This window comes from Dermacentor variabilis, chromosome 3 (genome assembly GCF_050947875.1).
Source record: "Dermacentor variabilis isolate Ectoservices chromosome 3, ASM5094787v1, whole genome shotgun sequence".
NCBI classification, from domain to species: domain Eukaryota; kingdom Metazoa; phylum Arthropoda; class Arachnida; order Ixodida; family Ixodidae; genus Dermacentor; species Dermacentor variabilis.
This window is the reverse complement of record NC_134570.1, coordinates 15011046-15025751: the sequence shown is the minus strand read 5'-3', so window position 1 is coordinate 15025751 and position 14706 is coordinate 15011046. Positions and strand designations below refer to the sequence as shown.

General features: G+C 44.9%; 1 protein-coding gene across 10 annotated transcripts in view; it reads right to left on the bottom strand.

Moving 5' to 3' along the window:
- LOC142575174 (uncharacterized) overlaps window positions 1-14706 on the bottom strand; it is a 97798-nt gene that overhangs the window by 59578 nt on the left and 23514 nt on the right. For all 10 annotated transcript variants that reach the window (XM_075684262.1, XM_075684264.1, XM_075684263.1 and 7 more), the window contains 3 exons: window positions 13027-13165; window positions 7680-7741; window positions 6395-6619 (listed from right to left, as the gene is read on the bottom strand). In XM_075684262.1, coding sequence (XP_075540377.1) covers window positions 6395-6619; window positions 7680-7741; window positions 13027-13165 — 426 coding nt within the window. The remainder of the gene's footprint in view (window positions 1-6394; window positions 6620-7679; window positions 7742-13026; window positions 13166-14706) is intronic.

Below are 14706 nucleotides of genomic sequence, written 5' to 3'. Positions count from 1 at the left end.
CGAACCTGGCTACTGCCCCGCTATGTGGCACATGTGGCCTGTGCAACTGAGAGCCCCACTGTGGAGCACTCATCTGCTGAGGTCGCAGCAGAGGTGCCGCCACCTGTTGACGAAGGTTGGAACCCCCAACCAACCGCTCTGACTGTGTGGGCAGCTGAGGGAGCCAAAGGGGGTAAAAGAAAGGGGTGGTACACCATGCACTTTGTTCAGAACTCATAGCCATAATGCACACTGACGACAAAAGGACACAAGCCCGTGTAAAGTTAGCCCACTTGTCCCCGAGTCAGTTTATCCAAAGCTCTCATCAATTTTGCCATTCAACTCCCTTCGAGTGGTAGTTAATCCAAATGCCATCCAATTTATTTCAAGTGCCAGTAAATCTACCTTCATTCATCAGCAATGCTGTGAAAGTCTGACTCACAATCAATTAAAGGGGCCCTGAACCACTTTTTTTCGAAATGTAGAACTGCATTTGAAGTTAAAATAGGCTATTTCACATATACTTTGCCACAGAAAGTATGTCAATGCATTCAGCAGAAGTGGAGTTATTGGCAATCAAACATGGCCTTCACAGTGCTTCTGCTCCTTCTTCAAGGGCTTGCACTGGAAAGGCTATGGCGGAGCGGGGATGTGCCCCACAATGCTCCGCCTTCTAAATGTCACGTGGTGCGCAGTTCAAATCCGATTTTGGATGTTAACGTAGACACCACTACTTCCAATTTTGGTGCCTACGGCATGCCAAATGTAAGTCAAACGCGGCTGTTCTCAGAGAGTCGCTGTGCACATAGTGAGTGGACTCATCCCGGCACCCCGCGGCACCCACGGTATCTTCACTACGTAGCAGACTGCAGCTACATGCAATTTTGGTGCATATGCGCAGCGTTTGCTTAGTGCACGACAGGATTTGAGGGCATGTTTGCACTCATATGCTACAGTCTCTCTCCTTTTCACCAGCTTGACTGACTGACAGTAGCCACATCCAACTTGCCCATTTTTTGAAGCGCTACCAATCAGTCTGCCAAGGCACCTAACCAGGAGCAGCCAGGAGTGAACATGCGCTGGCAAGTGTGCGTGTGGTCTGACTTTAAAGTTTCGCAAAGTTCACTGCTAGTTGAGCACTCAAAACTAGTCGACATTAGCGAGGCCCACTGGCTACGGCACCAATAAGCAGGGTAGCCAAAGTGTAATGCCTACACGGCCGGCCGCGACCAACCGTGAGCAGATGATAGTTGGCTTCTTCCGGAAGTATACATAATTATTATCGAAACTCGAAAGCACATTTTTGCCTACTTCAGCCCGTTTATTGAACTACATCAATAAATATACACAATAATTGTAGGAAGAAGCGCATTGATCCGAACACCTTTCTTGATTGGCGTCAGCTATTGGCCGATAGCACCCATGTATGGGAATCCACTTTACTACAAAATAAGGCGTCCAGAAGAGAGCAAGGAGCAGGCTTTTGTTGAAAAGAGAGCATTTGAGAGAAAGGTGACTTTGCACTCTGCTTGCGAGCTCCACACACCGCATACGACAGCAAAACTTGGTTGAGATGTTCATGGCAGCTTATGCGATCCGTGGACTATGTTTTTTCACCAAGCCTGAGGAGTGATTCAGGACCCCTTTAAGGAAGGTGCATGATTATGAAATGGTCCATATCTATTTCAGTCATAGATCATCAAAGAGCTGTGATACTAAAACATGGCGAGGACCTAGCAGCTGGCTGAAACACTTCAAATTGCTGTAGAGAGAGTTTGCCCCATCACAATCGCCCCAAGTTAGGCTGGTGTAGCTCGCACAGAAAGTTTAGTACACATATCCTGAGGATCTTACCATCCCTGCCAAAGGCAGCTTGTTATGGATGATATTCTTTCTATACATTGCTTTTACTTCTTCAAAATTAGATTTGAGCATGGCAGGTGTCTTCAGAACACCTGCAGGCATTGCAAAGGATTGTTCTGCCTTTCTAACTGCAGTTAAATACTTCATAATAGATGCTGTGTGGATAGATATAGATGTTACTGCCTCTTTCACAAGTTGCCCTAAGGTTAACAAATGTGAAGATGTTGCACAAGACCAGATAAAAAATTGTTTCTACTTTATGCATTGCATGAACTGGTACAAACTGCTTCGTAATGGGTTGAAAAATCTACTTTGGTCTTTAAAACATTATTATTTCTATTTAAATTCGTTTTTTCTATCCTCATAAAGGTAAATGCTTCAAAACATCAAGTTTTACCTCCCATAATCTAAAATTACTATTTACTTCACTGCACAAGTTAACCCTAAGTATAGTATACTGGCAACTCTTGAAAGACATAACTATCCTGCATCGCACATAGTGAACACAATCACACAATGTGTCCTATTAGGCAGACCTGTTCAGACCTGTTTCTCATCCATGGTGCCCTCTGTATTTACTTTAAAATATTGCTTGCATTTTCGAAACTATAAGAAATTCAACACAGGGTAGTTTCTGGGCACAATGAACATTCCGTATTAGACAAAAAGACCAGGCATATTAGTATAAAAGACAAGCAAAAATAGTGCTGACTGTCATGCCATTACAACACTTGGTCAGACAAACAAGTTGTACTATTTCAAAGCTAATACCATTTTCGCCTTGTGCATTCAAGCTTGTACAGCCCTTCCTGGGGAGAAAGAATGTCTTCAAGTAATAGCACTATGGATTCTGCACTAACTTCCAGCATCTGACTAGCACAGCTCTAAGACAGCATTTCTCTTTCATTTGATAAATGTAAATGCTAGCGTTTTCTAATGAACCTAGAGGCTCCATAGCCCCATATTGTTCAAGAACTCCCTTAGCTTGGGGCTGCTTTTATGAAATCCCAGGATATATTAAGAAAAAGAAAGAAAAGAAGAAAAATTCTGTAACACATATGGGTATGAAATACAGTAGCCACAGCAAGGGCTAAGAAAGACAACTCAGCGGGAAAGCTGATTTATACAGTCGATGATTAATCTGGGTAAGTGAACAGTGCAACACGTGAAAAAGGATGAACGAGCATTTGTCTTTGTCCTGCTTGTGTCCTTGCCCACTTTTGGCACTGTTCACTTGCAAAGGAAAGCTTGCTCTGGAAGACTCGAACAACATGGCCAAGCTCCTGAGGAATGAGCGCTTGTTGAACACTGCTTTATCCTATCCCATGGCCTCTTGTCATACTGCTCCATGATCACACCAACCTATAAAACTTAAGACCCTTGCTAGCCAGGTACTGATGAACTGCTATGCGTCATAGGAATGCGTGGAAGCCTGCTTATGTAAAACCAATACAGCTAAGTTGCAACATAGCAAGTCAGTAAAATCAGCAATTTGTTTCATTATATTGATATTTCAACCTTTTAAGCAAATAAGTACAGTTGCCGATAGATTTTTCTTACACGGATGGGGCCGCAAAATTTTATAAATTATCGGGCAATCGCAAAAAGCAAATCTGAATGAGAAAAAATCTATTTTGTTAGATTGAGAGTCACTGACAAAAGATACAGTTTCGTGCCGCGTCAACAATATCTTCATATTAGTGGTACGAATGAAGCGAAGTCAGGCAAGCTTTCATGTCCACTCCGCCCTTGCGGCTGATAGTGTTGGCCACAGTGGGGCGACACTATCATGAAAAGCACCAGTAGTGGGGAGTGAATACTCTCTCTGCCTCTTGCTTCAATGAGTCTTCAAAACTGGAGATTACACAACCTCCAGTACTAAATGTGCGGGAAGGCAGCACACATGATGCCACGCCATCTCGGCAAGCCCACTCTTTGAACACATGGCAGATTACCTCAAAAACGGGGAGCACAGGCTGCCATGCGCAGCCACGGCCATGCAAGAAAAAGGGACACACACCAACATGATCCCCTCCCCAATCACATGTGCTTGATTGTGTTAATGTGAGCTCGCTTCCTTGCCCCCTTTCACCATGCTCGCACAGGAAGACGGTGCTCAACAGGCCACCATACTTCTCGGCTCACCCTTGCATGCTTTCACTTGCACCTGAAGCATACAGTGCACAAAGACGCAATATGATCTTATCGCACTCAGACTTTATACGGAACATGACGCTGCTCTGCTTCTATGGTCGCTCTTGGTCGCGTGGCGCATGATTTGAGGTGCATGCGCAAGCAGCTACATGTAATGCAACCAGCTGGCCATCAGTGTCCACAGAAGTTTCCATTTGTCTCGGTATTCCTTCACAGCACCAGTGAAATTTCATTATATTGAAATGGTATATAAACACACCTTGTTATAGTGTGGTTTAAAATACATGGTGTTCTATGGACAAGAAGTTATAAATTCTATTCCAATTCTGCAATCAGCCCTCTGCGATTGGCCAAAAACTTTCTAGGACCACCCCCACTTCACCTGTCTGTCACGCGATGTCACGAAATCCGCGATAGCTGCCCATCTGATATGACGTGTACACACTGATTATGCATGATTTGACTGAACAAAAGAAAAATAGCTATTTCTGATTCGACGCCTTTTCACCATTAGCCCTCAGCTATTGGTCAAACGTTTTCAGGTTGCGCCCACTTTACCTGCCTGTCACGCGCCGTCACAAACTCTAAAAAAGTCACCGCGTCAAAGTGACGTGTACGCGTCAAGATGCATTAATATGCCGAACAAAGCTGAATTTTCTTCTGAATAGCCGCAGGCCGCCCCGTTCCGAAAGGAATAAAATGTGGCTGCCATTGATCGCTCAAGCACTGGCTACTCGCACCTGCCGGAGAGCATAGGTTTATTTACGTATAATAAAACTTTTCGCGTGGTCGTGTAACGTTTTCGAACACTTTAGGTACATTTACAACCTCGTTCTGCCAGTTCTTCTTTGCTGAGGATCCATTTTAGCGTCATTCTTAAGCTTCCGTTGCATGCCGCCGCGATTTTCGACCAGCCACTGCAAGCTAAGTAAGGGAAAGCGGACCAATCGCAGACACCATCACCACCCTCTTCATCTGGTTATCAATTTTCAGTGCAGTGGCTCAGCCCCATCGAATCCTCTGCACTTGAGCATGCTCCTCGCCTCTTGTCAGCCAATTAGATAAGACGAGCCGCTCAGTGTAGGCAAAGTTACTCATTTTTCAAGCAAACGAAAATGACCTCTTATGAACAAGAAGAGCGTTTGATTGGTCTGGTCAGACAACCTTGTGGGTAACTGCCTGATGCTTGAGTGGGCGGTTACGCAAATTTGACGTCAGGAGATTGGAATAAAAACATATCGGAATAGTTTTACGTTATAGGGCCCTTGCTTAAGACCAACCCACATTCAGTGTCTCTAACTGGCATTGGCTAGCACCGCATCACTCCACATCTTAGAGTGAGCCACCAAGATGAAACGCTGAGGGCTGAACATGCCAGATCTCAGTGTCGCTAATATTTTGGGCCAAAACATTGCATGTCCAGCAAGCCAGTCAAGCAACACCAAGTGATATAATGCTAGTCAACATCAATAAACACATAGACACCAAGATCAGGCATGTCCAGCCAATGGCATGTCAGCTTCTCGCCTCGTTCAGATTGATGCAACACCAGACAACACTGAGAGCTGTGCTGAATGCGTGTTTGCCTTTCTTTTGAGTCTTGGCACCAAAGTAAGGCACACTCTTCATCTGTAGCATTCTCGTTTGTGTCGCCATTTCACACACCACTCTCTTTCTCAACGTGCAAGACATTGATTGCTCTTTCCCATTGACTACATTATGTGCCAGTGCTCAACTGTACATTCAGTGCCATTTGGTTATGTGTGCTTACATGACTCTACTTCTTTCTGATCACAGCGCAGTGCTTCCAGGAAAATCCCTCAACAGCCTCGTGACAATGAAGCCTGCTAATGTCTAATAGAATGCTAACGCATTAAAAAAGAACGCTTATTATAACATGGAGAAGAATATCTCCTCAACTGCACATGTCCTTCTGTGGCATAAGATGAATTACGATGGCATAAGATGGCATAATATAACTGGCACATGTTTGCTGTAACAGTGGATTTTATGCAGGCCGCAAGCACAGCCTAATGTCTATGTAACAAACACAGATATAACAAATTATTAGATATAATGCAAGCCTAAATTTTTTTTCCAGATACCAGCGTGTAATAAATATATGCTTTTAACAAGTATCAGATATAATAAAGATATTTTCGTGTCAGATGCAATATTGTTAGAATGATGTTTAACTGTATAGATGATGTATAGTTGTACCAACTTGTGTTGATTTTCCTTGAATTACCGTCAACTTTTGCTTCATTGTGTGCTGCTCACCCTTTAGAGACACCCACAAAGGGGCATAGAAGCATTAATATTTACACAGAATTGTATGCTAAAGAATGCTTGGATTGCATGCTGAACTATATGCCTGAACAAAGCAAGGAGACCTCACCTTTGGCCTTTCACCATTGGCCTTGGCTTCAGTGCCACCTTGTGCAAGTGAAGGTGCTGGAGCAGCAGCATGTGCAGGTCCATTACCAGCCAAGAGATCACCATTGTTGGCAACTGGTTTGTCATGGCCTCCACCCACTGCTAGATGCTGAGACTGAGCCAAGTTCTGTTGCTGCAGCTTTGCATACAGTTGAGAAGTTTCAGCACGGCAGGTCTCCAGTTGTCTCTGAAAGAGCAGCACAAGATTCTTCTACATGTGGGATAGCTTGTGATACTGCACCACGCATGGAACGAGAAGGAAGGAAACTGAGGGCCCAATTTTTATTAGTCATATCATAAGAAGCCAACAAACACAGACACCAAGAGCAGCATAGGAGAAATTACATGTACATATTAATTGAATTAAAGAAATTATAAACTAATGGAAATGAAAGTGGATGAAAAAGCAACTGGTCGCAGGCGGGGCGTGAGCCAACGTCTTTGCATTATGCATGCGATGCTCTTGCCTATTGAGCTACTGCGTTTGTTGGTTTCTTTTGATGCACCGTGCAAGACAGCACAGAGGCACCTGGGCCATACATGCATGTGCACCACCATCTCGAAATGCACACCACCCTGATCTGATGCAAAACAAATACAGTTGGCACACAATGTGTTAACCCATAATAATAACAGAAGAAATAGTGTATCAGCTGCACAGCCGAAAGAATATATATTCTCATGTGCAATGACAAAATTTCCAGTTAAATTCCTACAAAGACAAATGAAGCAAAATGACTGAAAATCCTGTGAACACAGTATATAATTGTCCACACACAACCTAACAAACCAAGCAGTTTTCTACTTACTGCAGTCAATACACAAGCTGTGAAGGAAGCAAACACTATCCTTCTCTTCACACCAACCATCATGTGATTAAGTGATCTAATGCTCTTGTACCACAATTCACATCAAGCTCCTGCTGGGAAAGCATTAAAGAACCTTCAAGCTAGCATCTTCAGTTACTTTTGATAAGCTCCACATATTTTTCACAGTTAATAGCTAAGAAGCTAGTTTGCATTTTACAGAAAAATTAGAGAAAATCACGATTTTCTCAAATTTTGTTTGTTTTTGATTCCAAAGGATGTAAAGAAGCTCGTCGACAAGTTCGAATTTTGTTAAATTTGGCATGTCGGTTCAAAAGTTGACATTTCAGCCCTGCGTCTTTCAACTACATTGGAAGAACAGTCAAGGACAAACCTCTCACATCCAGTGAACTGGCTTAAAGCTTGCTGATAGCAACTCACCTGAAGCATCAGATCTAACTGGCCTTCTACCTTCCTGGACTTCAGAAGCTCTTCCAACTGCCCTACAAGTAAGACAATCATGTTAATAATATCCCAATCAGTGTGAAACATACTACAGTCTCTTCTTCCCAAGCTACACCTACTTGCCTGTTATTCAGAAATCCAGCTAACACACTGTATCACAGAAATGAGGCAGAAATTAGAAGGGATACTGCTTAATACTTAAGAGGAAGCTTTAGCTCAGGGGCTTTTATCTAAATACATAGGAAACAAGAAATTCTTTTTCTCGGCAACTGCTGCTCCATATTTGATGAGGTTTGCTACATTTAAAAATTCACGCAGAAACTCCTCCGAAAGTTGTCCTCATCCGTCGATGTCACGTGGTGGTACAATGCCATCACTGCACGCTGCATTGCAGCCACATCATTGGAATTGTTTCGTAGGGCCTAGCCATAACAGTCGGTCAACTTGTCAATGAGGGCCTTTGGCAGCCTGCCCTTCCCTCCTAAAACCTTGTCACTTTTCTGCACAAGGTTGCACAGTGCTGTCCCCATCCGCTTCTGGACATGGTTCAGGCATTCCCCTCTCCGAAATGGGCACCAGTCCATAAACATTCTTTTGCATAAGGGCAGAGAAGGTGGCACTACCTCCGTCAGACATGAGCGTTGTGTAGCGGAGGTCGTGCTGTGGCACTGAACGTGAGAAAAGGATGACAGCTGCCTCAACCTCCATCCTCCCAGACTTAGAGTCAGTGTTTTTCTGGCACACATGATCCTTCTGCCAGCTTGCGTAGCCTGGGTCTCCAGGCTTTGGTCCTACTTGGCAACCAAGGCACTGATTCAATAAAACAATGGTGTCCAAGATGAGGCCCATATGATATTCAATTATTGCACCAACTCCAATACGGGACATGTGGCCACACTTGTGCCATGTTCCATGAAAGTTTACTGTGATATCCCTGCTGAAATATGGATCCACTTCCTTGTAGGTGGTTTTCACAGCAGAAACAGATTCTGCATAGAACTTGTCTATGCACTGTGTCTGCGGTTACCTGAATTCCTTCAAGTGCTTCTGAAAAGTCTTATGATGCAGGCCACGACAGGACACGTTCATCGCTCCCCAAAATTAATTGAGGGCTGTTTGTCCCTTCCCCATCTGTTTTGTTGCCACAATGGCTCTTATAATTACATCAAAGGCCACTGAGTCATCCTGACGAGCATAACTCCACGAGCTTGCAACCACTCCACAATGTAAACATAGCAGCTCAAGCTTTGTTGCAAGTCCAAGTTGGGTGCCTCTTTGAACCTTCATCCCAGTCGTGAAGCAGCGCTGGCCTAGGGCATCCATTTGCACAAGGAGAAATTTTTCGACTTAACTTTTAGAGGTGGCAGCTTCAGGAACGGGCTCCATTGCTTGAAATTTTAGCTCCGTCGCTGACATGGTGCCAAGTCCTCGTTGTACAGCAGCGCATTCTTTATCCGCCGCCTCTTTCTCCTCACACGTCAGGAAACGTGTTTTTAAGTGCACAGTGGATGACGCGATCGCACTGTCTGAGGCAGATGAAATAGAGGATGTGGAAGCCGCTGTCGATGAGCACGAGACACCAGGCGCACTCCTCACGACAAATTTTTTCATCGGTGGAACAGGAGTCACGTTGCTAGAAGCATCGAGGCAACCACGCTCTTGTGTAGATGAAGCAGAAGCTGCCCCACAGGGACCATTGGTGCAATCAACGTCAGCACGCAGGTGAGCAGCGAGCTTCGCCATGCGGGCGAGCTTCATGGAACGTTTCCTTGCACCGAACGCGTGTAGCGTCGAGTTCTTTTGGGTGCATCGTGGCCGACCGCACAAGAATCAGCAGGCTAAACACAACAACGGTCTCGTAAAGACGGTTGAAAATTGTCTTGTAAGGACGGTACAAACTTGGAGAATATGCGAACGGCTGCAAAGGTAGACAATGGCAAGCAGAACACATTCCCCAATCTCAGCTTCACGTCTCAGCCGCAGGAAACTTGAAAGCTCTCACGAGCCCTTCAATCATGAGCGATTTTAGCCTCTCCCGGGCTGCCGCGGGCGGCAGGGAGAAAAAAGCGCGAAAATGCAGAAACAAACCAACACCAAAATGGCGGCGCTCAGGGGAGCGGTGGAGAAATGGTGTTTGCGCCAAGTAGGGGTACATTGAGCGCTCGCTCGCCGCTTGAGGGCTGCCGCGGCTCGTTATAAACTTCATTTGAAATAGTTTTGTGATGAATTAGACATTGACATTTACCTAAATGGTAGCTTATAAGACATACTGCCCGAATATGTGGTTTTCCAAAAATCGACTTTTTCTCGATTTTTCAGTTTTCAAAGGCCGCAAGCCCCCTTAAAATATCAGTTGTCAGTCCCTTTAGAACATATTGTAATGGATACAAAAGGCAGGTACCAAAAAAAAAGAAGAAGAGAAGACGAAGAGAACAGAGTTTTAGAGGCCGGACTACAAGGTCAACACAATCAGCATCAACAGTAGTTGCCGAAAAACGAATGGCCGTCAGGCACCACGATGGTGCAATCACTTCATCAAGAACACTGAGTGTGTCTGTGTCCCTGTCTTCGCCACCCGAGCTTTGTTCGGAATGTGCTGATATAAACAACTTGTTCAACGATATTTCGCCACAACCACAGTCCACGGAAGTGCCGCATTGTTCAAGAAAATCTATACCAACAATAACATCGTGCAAACAACGAGAACGAACACGGAATTCTGACACAGACACTTTCCCAGCCAACAAAACACTCAAAGCACAAACAACATGGGGATGAAGCCATTCGCCGCTCCATGAAAATTAATATTGTCGTTCCAAGAAAACAAATTTGTGGCCTAGACGGTTTTTGAAAGCGAGGCTCATCACAGACACAGTCGCCCCAGTATCAACTAACGCCATGGTCGGTATTCCGTCAATCGACACATTCCCTTTATTTTTGAGCATCACAACAGGCAGAACTATTTCTTGATGAGACTGTCCGGCGACCTGACCTCCACTGGCCGCGGATGCTAAGTTTCCCGGCGGCGGTGAGGAAGAACAGTGCCGAGGGGACGTAGAGCGACAGATACGGTTATTTGGTGGCGTCAAACTCCGCTGAGATGCTGGCGAATCACTGTGTCTGGTCTTGTGTGAGAAGTGGTCCATTAAGAGCAAATCGCTCGTCCGCAAGTGATATGAAGTACGAGTTCTGGATGGCGAGAACATCGGTGGTGTCCTACGTGACTGACGGCCTTGGCGACAAAACCAAGCTATATGGCCTGTGGAACCGCAGTTGTAGCACACGGGAGGGTCGCGGTTCACAGCATTTCCATCGAAACGAATGCTAGGCTGCTGCAGACGGCGAGAAAGTTCGTTGTCATGTGGGTAACGTGTCTCTGCTGCTCGCTGAAATCCGTTAAATAGGTCATAAGTCACGTCATGCTAGTAGGGTCGGTGCTATTCTTGCCGCGGCCTGACAGTAGTCACAGGGTTTCGGGGATGAAAATGCGGCTGTTCTCATTGTGGCCGAGCGTCATAAGCAGGGCCTCTGTCGTAGAGACGTGGCTGCTGTCGGGGCGTGAGTTCATAATCCTCCGTGCCTCTCACTGCAGGATACAAGGAGAAGGATGCCACGTTTGGCTCGAAATCTGGTGGTAGGTGGAAGCTATGAGTGCCTGGGTGTGTCAGTTGCGCATGCAGGCTGAGCTCTTCCCAAGCTATTTGTTGGATTGTTGATGCAAGATCAAGGTGCTGGTTGCTGTCCACGCTTGCAACTGTTGTCACATTGGCTAGCCTCCAGCGTGATGGCTAAACTCCAGCGTGATGCGCTTCGTCTTCAGTTGCTCGAAAGTGCGACAGTGCCGAATGATGTCGGCGACAGAAGCCAGGGTGTCTTTTGCGATGAGGAAACTGTAAACATCTTCAGCAATTCCTTTTAGGATGCGCCCGACTTTATCTTCCTCAAACATTCCAGAGTGCACCATCCCATTCAGTTTTATTACTGCCTCAATGTAAGTCGTGCACGTTTCGCCTGGCACTTGCGTGCACTGCAGTAGTGTCTGTTCTGCCCTTTTCTTTTTCGTCGCGGAGTCACCAAATCGCTCTTTGATTTCCAAAACAAATCTGCCCCATGTTGTGAACGTTTCCTCGCGATTGTCGAACCACACCAACACAGTATCCGTTAGAAAGAACACGAGATTCGAACGCTGAAAAGCACTGTTCCACTTGCTGGCGGCACTCATCCGATCACAAAGGATGAGCCATTCCTCAACGTCTTCATCCGATCTTCCGGCGAAAAGACGCGCATCTCTCAGTTGTTGAACGGAACTGGTCGGCACAGTCCGGCCTCTAAAACTCTTCGTTCTTTTCGTCTTCTTTCTTTTTGTACCTGCCTTTCGTATCCATTGCAGTATACTATGTAAATTTTCAGGAAGAATCAATAGTCACATACACGAAATGCCAAACAGGCTTATTATCAAAGGTCACTGGGCCTCACAAATGCCAGAATGAGATTAAGAAATCGACAGAATAATGAGTGTGACTATGTTAAAGTTAAAGGACAGTCTATTGTCATGGCAGGCCACCCCAGATGCATGGGAGAAACCTCACAGCTGACTTCAAGTGCTTGCAGTCATAGTGTTGTGAAAGATCAAAAAAAGCTTGTGGCACTTTTTTAACAAATGAGAAAGGAGAAAGAACATGCAAAAATATATGCTGTGGCTTTTAGATGGTGCCTATGTCAAGCGAAAGGTATTGGTGCAAATATAGGATGCATAAAGAAATGAGTGGCAAATGCTACGAGGACAGAAGGGCAACCAAGAGAGCCTCCCGAACTTATGTCAGTCAGGGCAGACCTGCTAGGAAGTTATTCTCCCACTCCCCACCACGTTCTTCAAGACACATTCACTTGAGACATTGACACAGGCTACACACTCCTCATGCATGCTTCGCACAAAAAGTGCACACAAGGATTATTAAATGGTGGCAAAATGTTGTAGGGATGCCCCAATGTTTCCTCCTCCCAGCACCATGAAGTGCTCTCCTTTGCCCACCTCACAGCAGAAAAATCCTGGCTCCACCCATGAGTGCACACCACGCAAGTTCTGACTAAGGTGTCACTGCACACCTATATGCTGAGCCAATCCAGTGCCACACAGATGAAAAACAAAATGGTAAACACACAAAAAAATGAGAAATGTTGACAACTGACAAACTGTGCATTAGAAATCTACAGTGTAGAATTTGCCGATAACATCATAGCGAATTCTTGGCTGGCATGTCTGGCCTATTGGCACTGCGAAGGAAATTCTTGATGACATTGAGTGTAAAAAGCTACAACTCACTCGCCAACTTTGTCTTGGAGTCCCTCTCCTGTTGAAGCAAGGCAACGTGGTTAGCCAACTCATTGTCAACCTTTTCTTTCTCCTGATGAAGGGTGTCAAAGCTGGCCTTGAGGTTCTTGAACTCTTCTGTTTGTGAAGCCTTAAAAATAATGATACAAATGACAAAGTAGGTAAGGATTCAGCTCCAATGCCATTTTTGTACCGCAATTCCATCCCATCACTCAATTCCCACCCAACATAGTTCTGTGCAGAAGCTTCAGACAACACCCAGCATTGTAAATGAAGAGAGAAAGCAGATATTAGCCTAATAAATGCAACCACAACATTTTTAAACATGAATGCTTAATTCTTTGACAACAATTCACATCTTTAACTTGTTCCAAATTTGAGTCTTGTTCTCCCACTCTGTCTTATGACCTGCCTTTAATGCCATGCCCATCACATTCACTATGGTTTCATGCCATCATTAAAAAGGAGTGAAAGATTTTGAATCTAGTAGATAGAAGAAAGGTGAAATTATGCAGATCCCATGCACTGCAGCAACTGATGTACATGAAGCTTTCTGTGCTGTTTGCTTTGATCGACAATAATTAGCAGAGATGTTGATGGCAAATGTTTAATTTCTTCAACATTCAGTTCAAAACGAGAGTAATGAATTGAAGTTATATGTTACCTTGCATAAAACCGTTTCTGTTGGTCTGTTAGTATACAGAACTCACAGGAAGAGGTGTTTGCTTGAGGCATTGTTGTGCACCATATTCCATAACCTCTGAGAGGTTTGAGCATTGTCATTGCTTCCCCTGGCACATCGCATCGTGGCAGAAGTATTAAACTTTAATTGAATTATGGCACAGTACGTGCCAAAACCACGATCGGATTATGAGGCACGCTGTAGTGATGGGCTCCAGATAAATTTTGACACCATGGTGTTCTCTTAACGTGTCCTTAAATCTAAGTGCACGAGCGTTTCTTTATTTCGCCTCTATCGAAATGAGGCTATTGCGGTCGAGGTCAAATCCGCAACCTCGAGCAATCATATAGCCTCGAAGCTACCACAGGGGCAGAGAAGTGTTGATTTGATGTGCTACCGCTTCCATAGTGTTGCCTAGACCCTGCAGTGCGATTTAATTAATGTGGCTCTGCTTCTGCATGTCCCACTTAAGTTGTCCACTTGACATACTTGCATGGTGTTTATTTTTCTGAAATAGCAGAAACATACTGTACCATACCTTGAACTTAAGTATATCCTGTTTCCACTTAACCGCTGTTGTGTCTAGTAGTAGTGTTTCCATGCCTTCTCACGTGACCTTTTCTTTATCCCCCCCCCCCCCTTATATAGGAACTGCGAGCCCAGGGAGCTCCAGAGGGTATTGTGCACATTCGACATGGTGCAAAGGCCAAACGAGTTTCTCGTGTCTCCTTTCTTCTCTGCCATGCTCCTTAAATTTATATACCTGCTCTGAACCACACCCAATGCAGCATGCAAGACAGCAGCAGAAGCGGGAAAGTCGAAGGAAAAGGCAAAGAAAGCTTCGCTTTAAAAAGGTGCTGCTGTGATGGTCAGTGAATGTTACTATACATGTGCATACCGCATCTCTGTGCATAGGCACTGTTGTTGACAGCACAATAGGCAACCTGGAGCTGACTAGATCATAGCCAAAGTCACACAAGCAGGGTTCT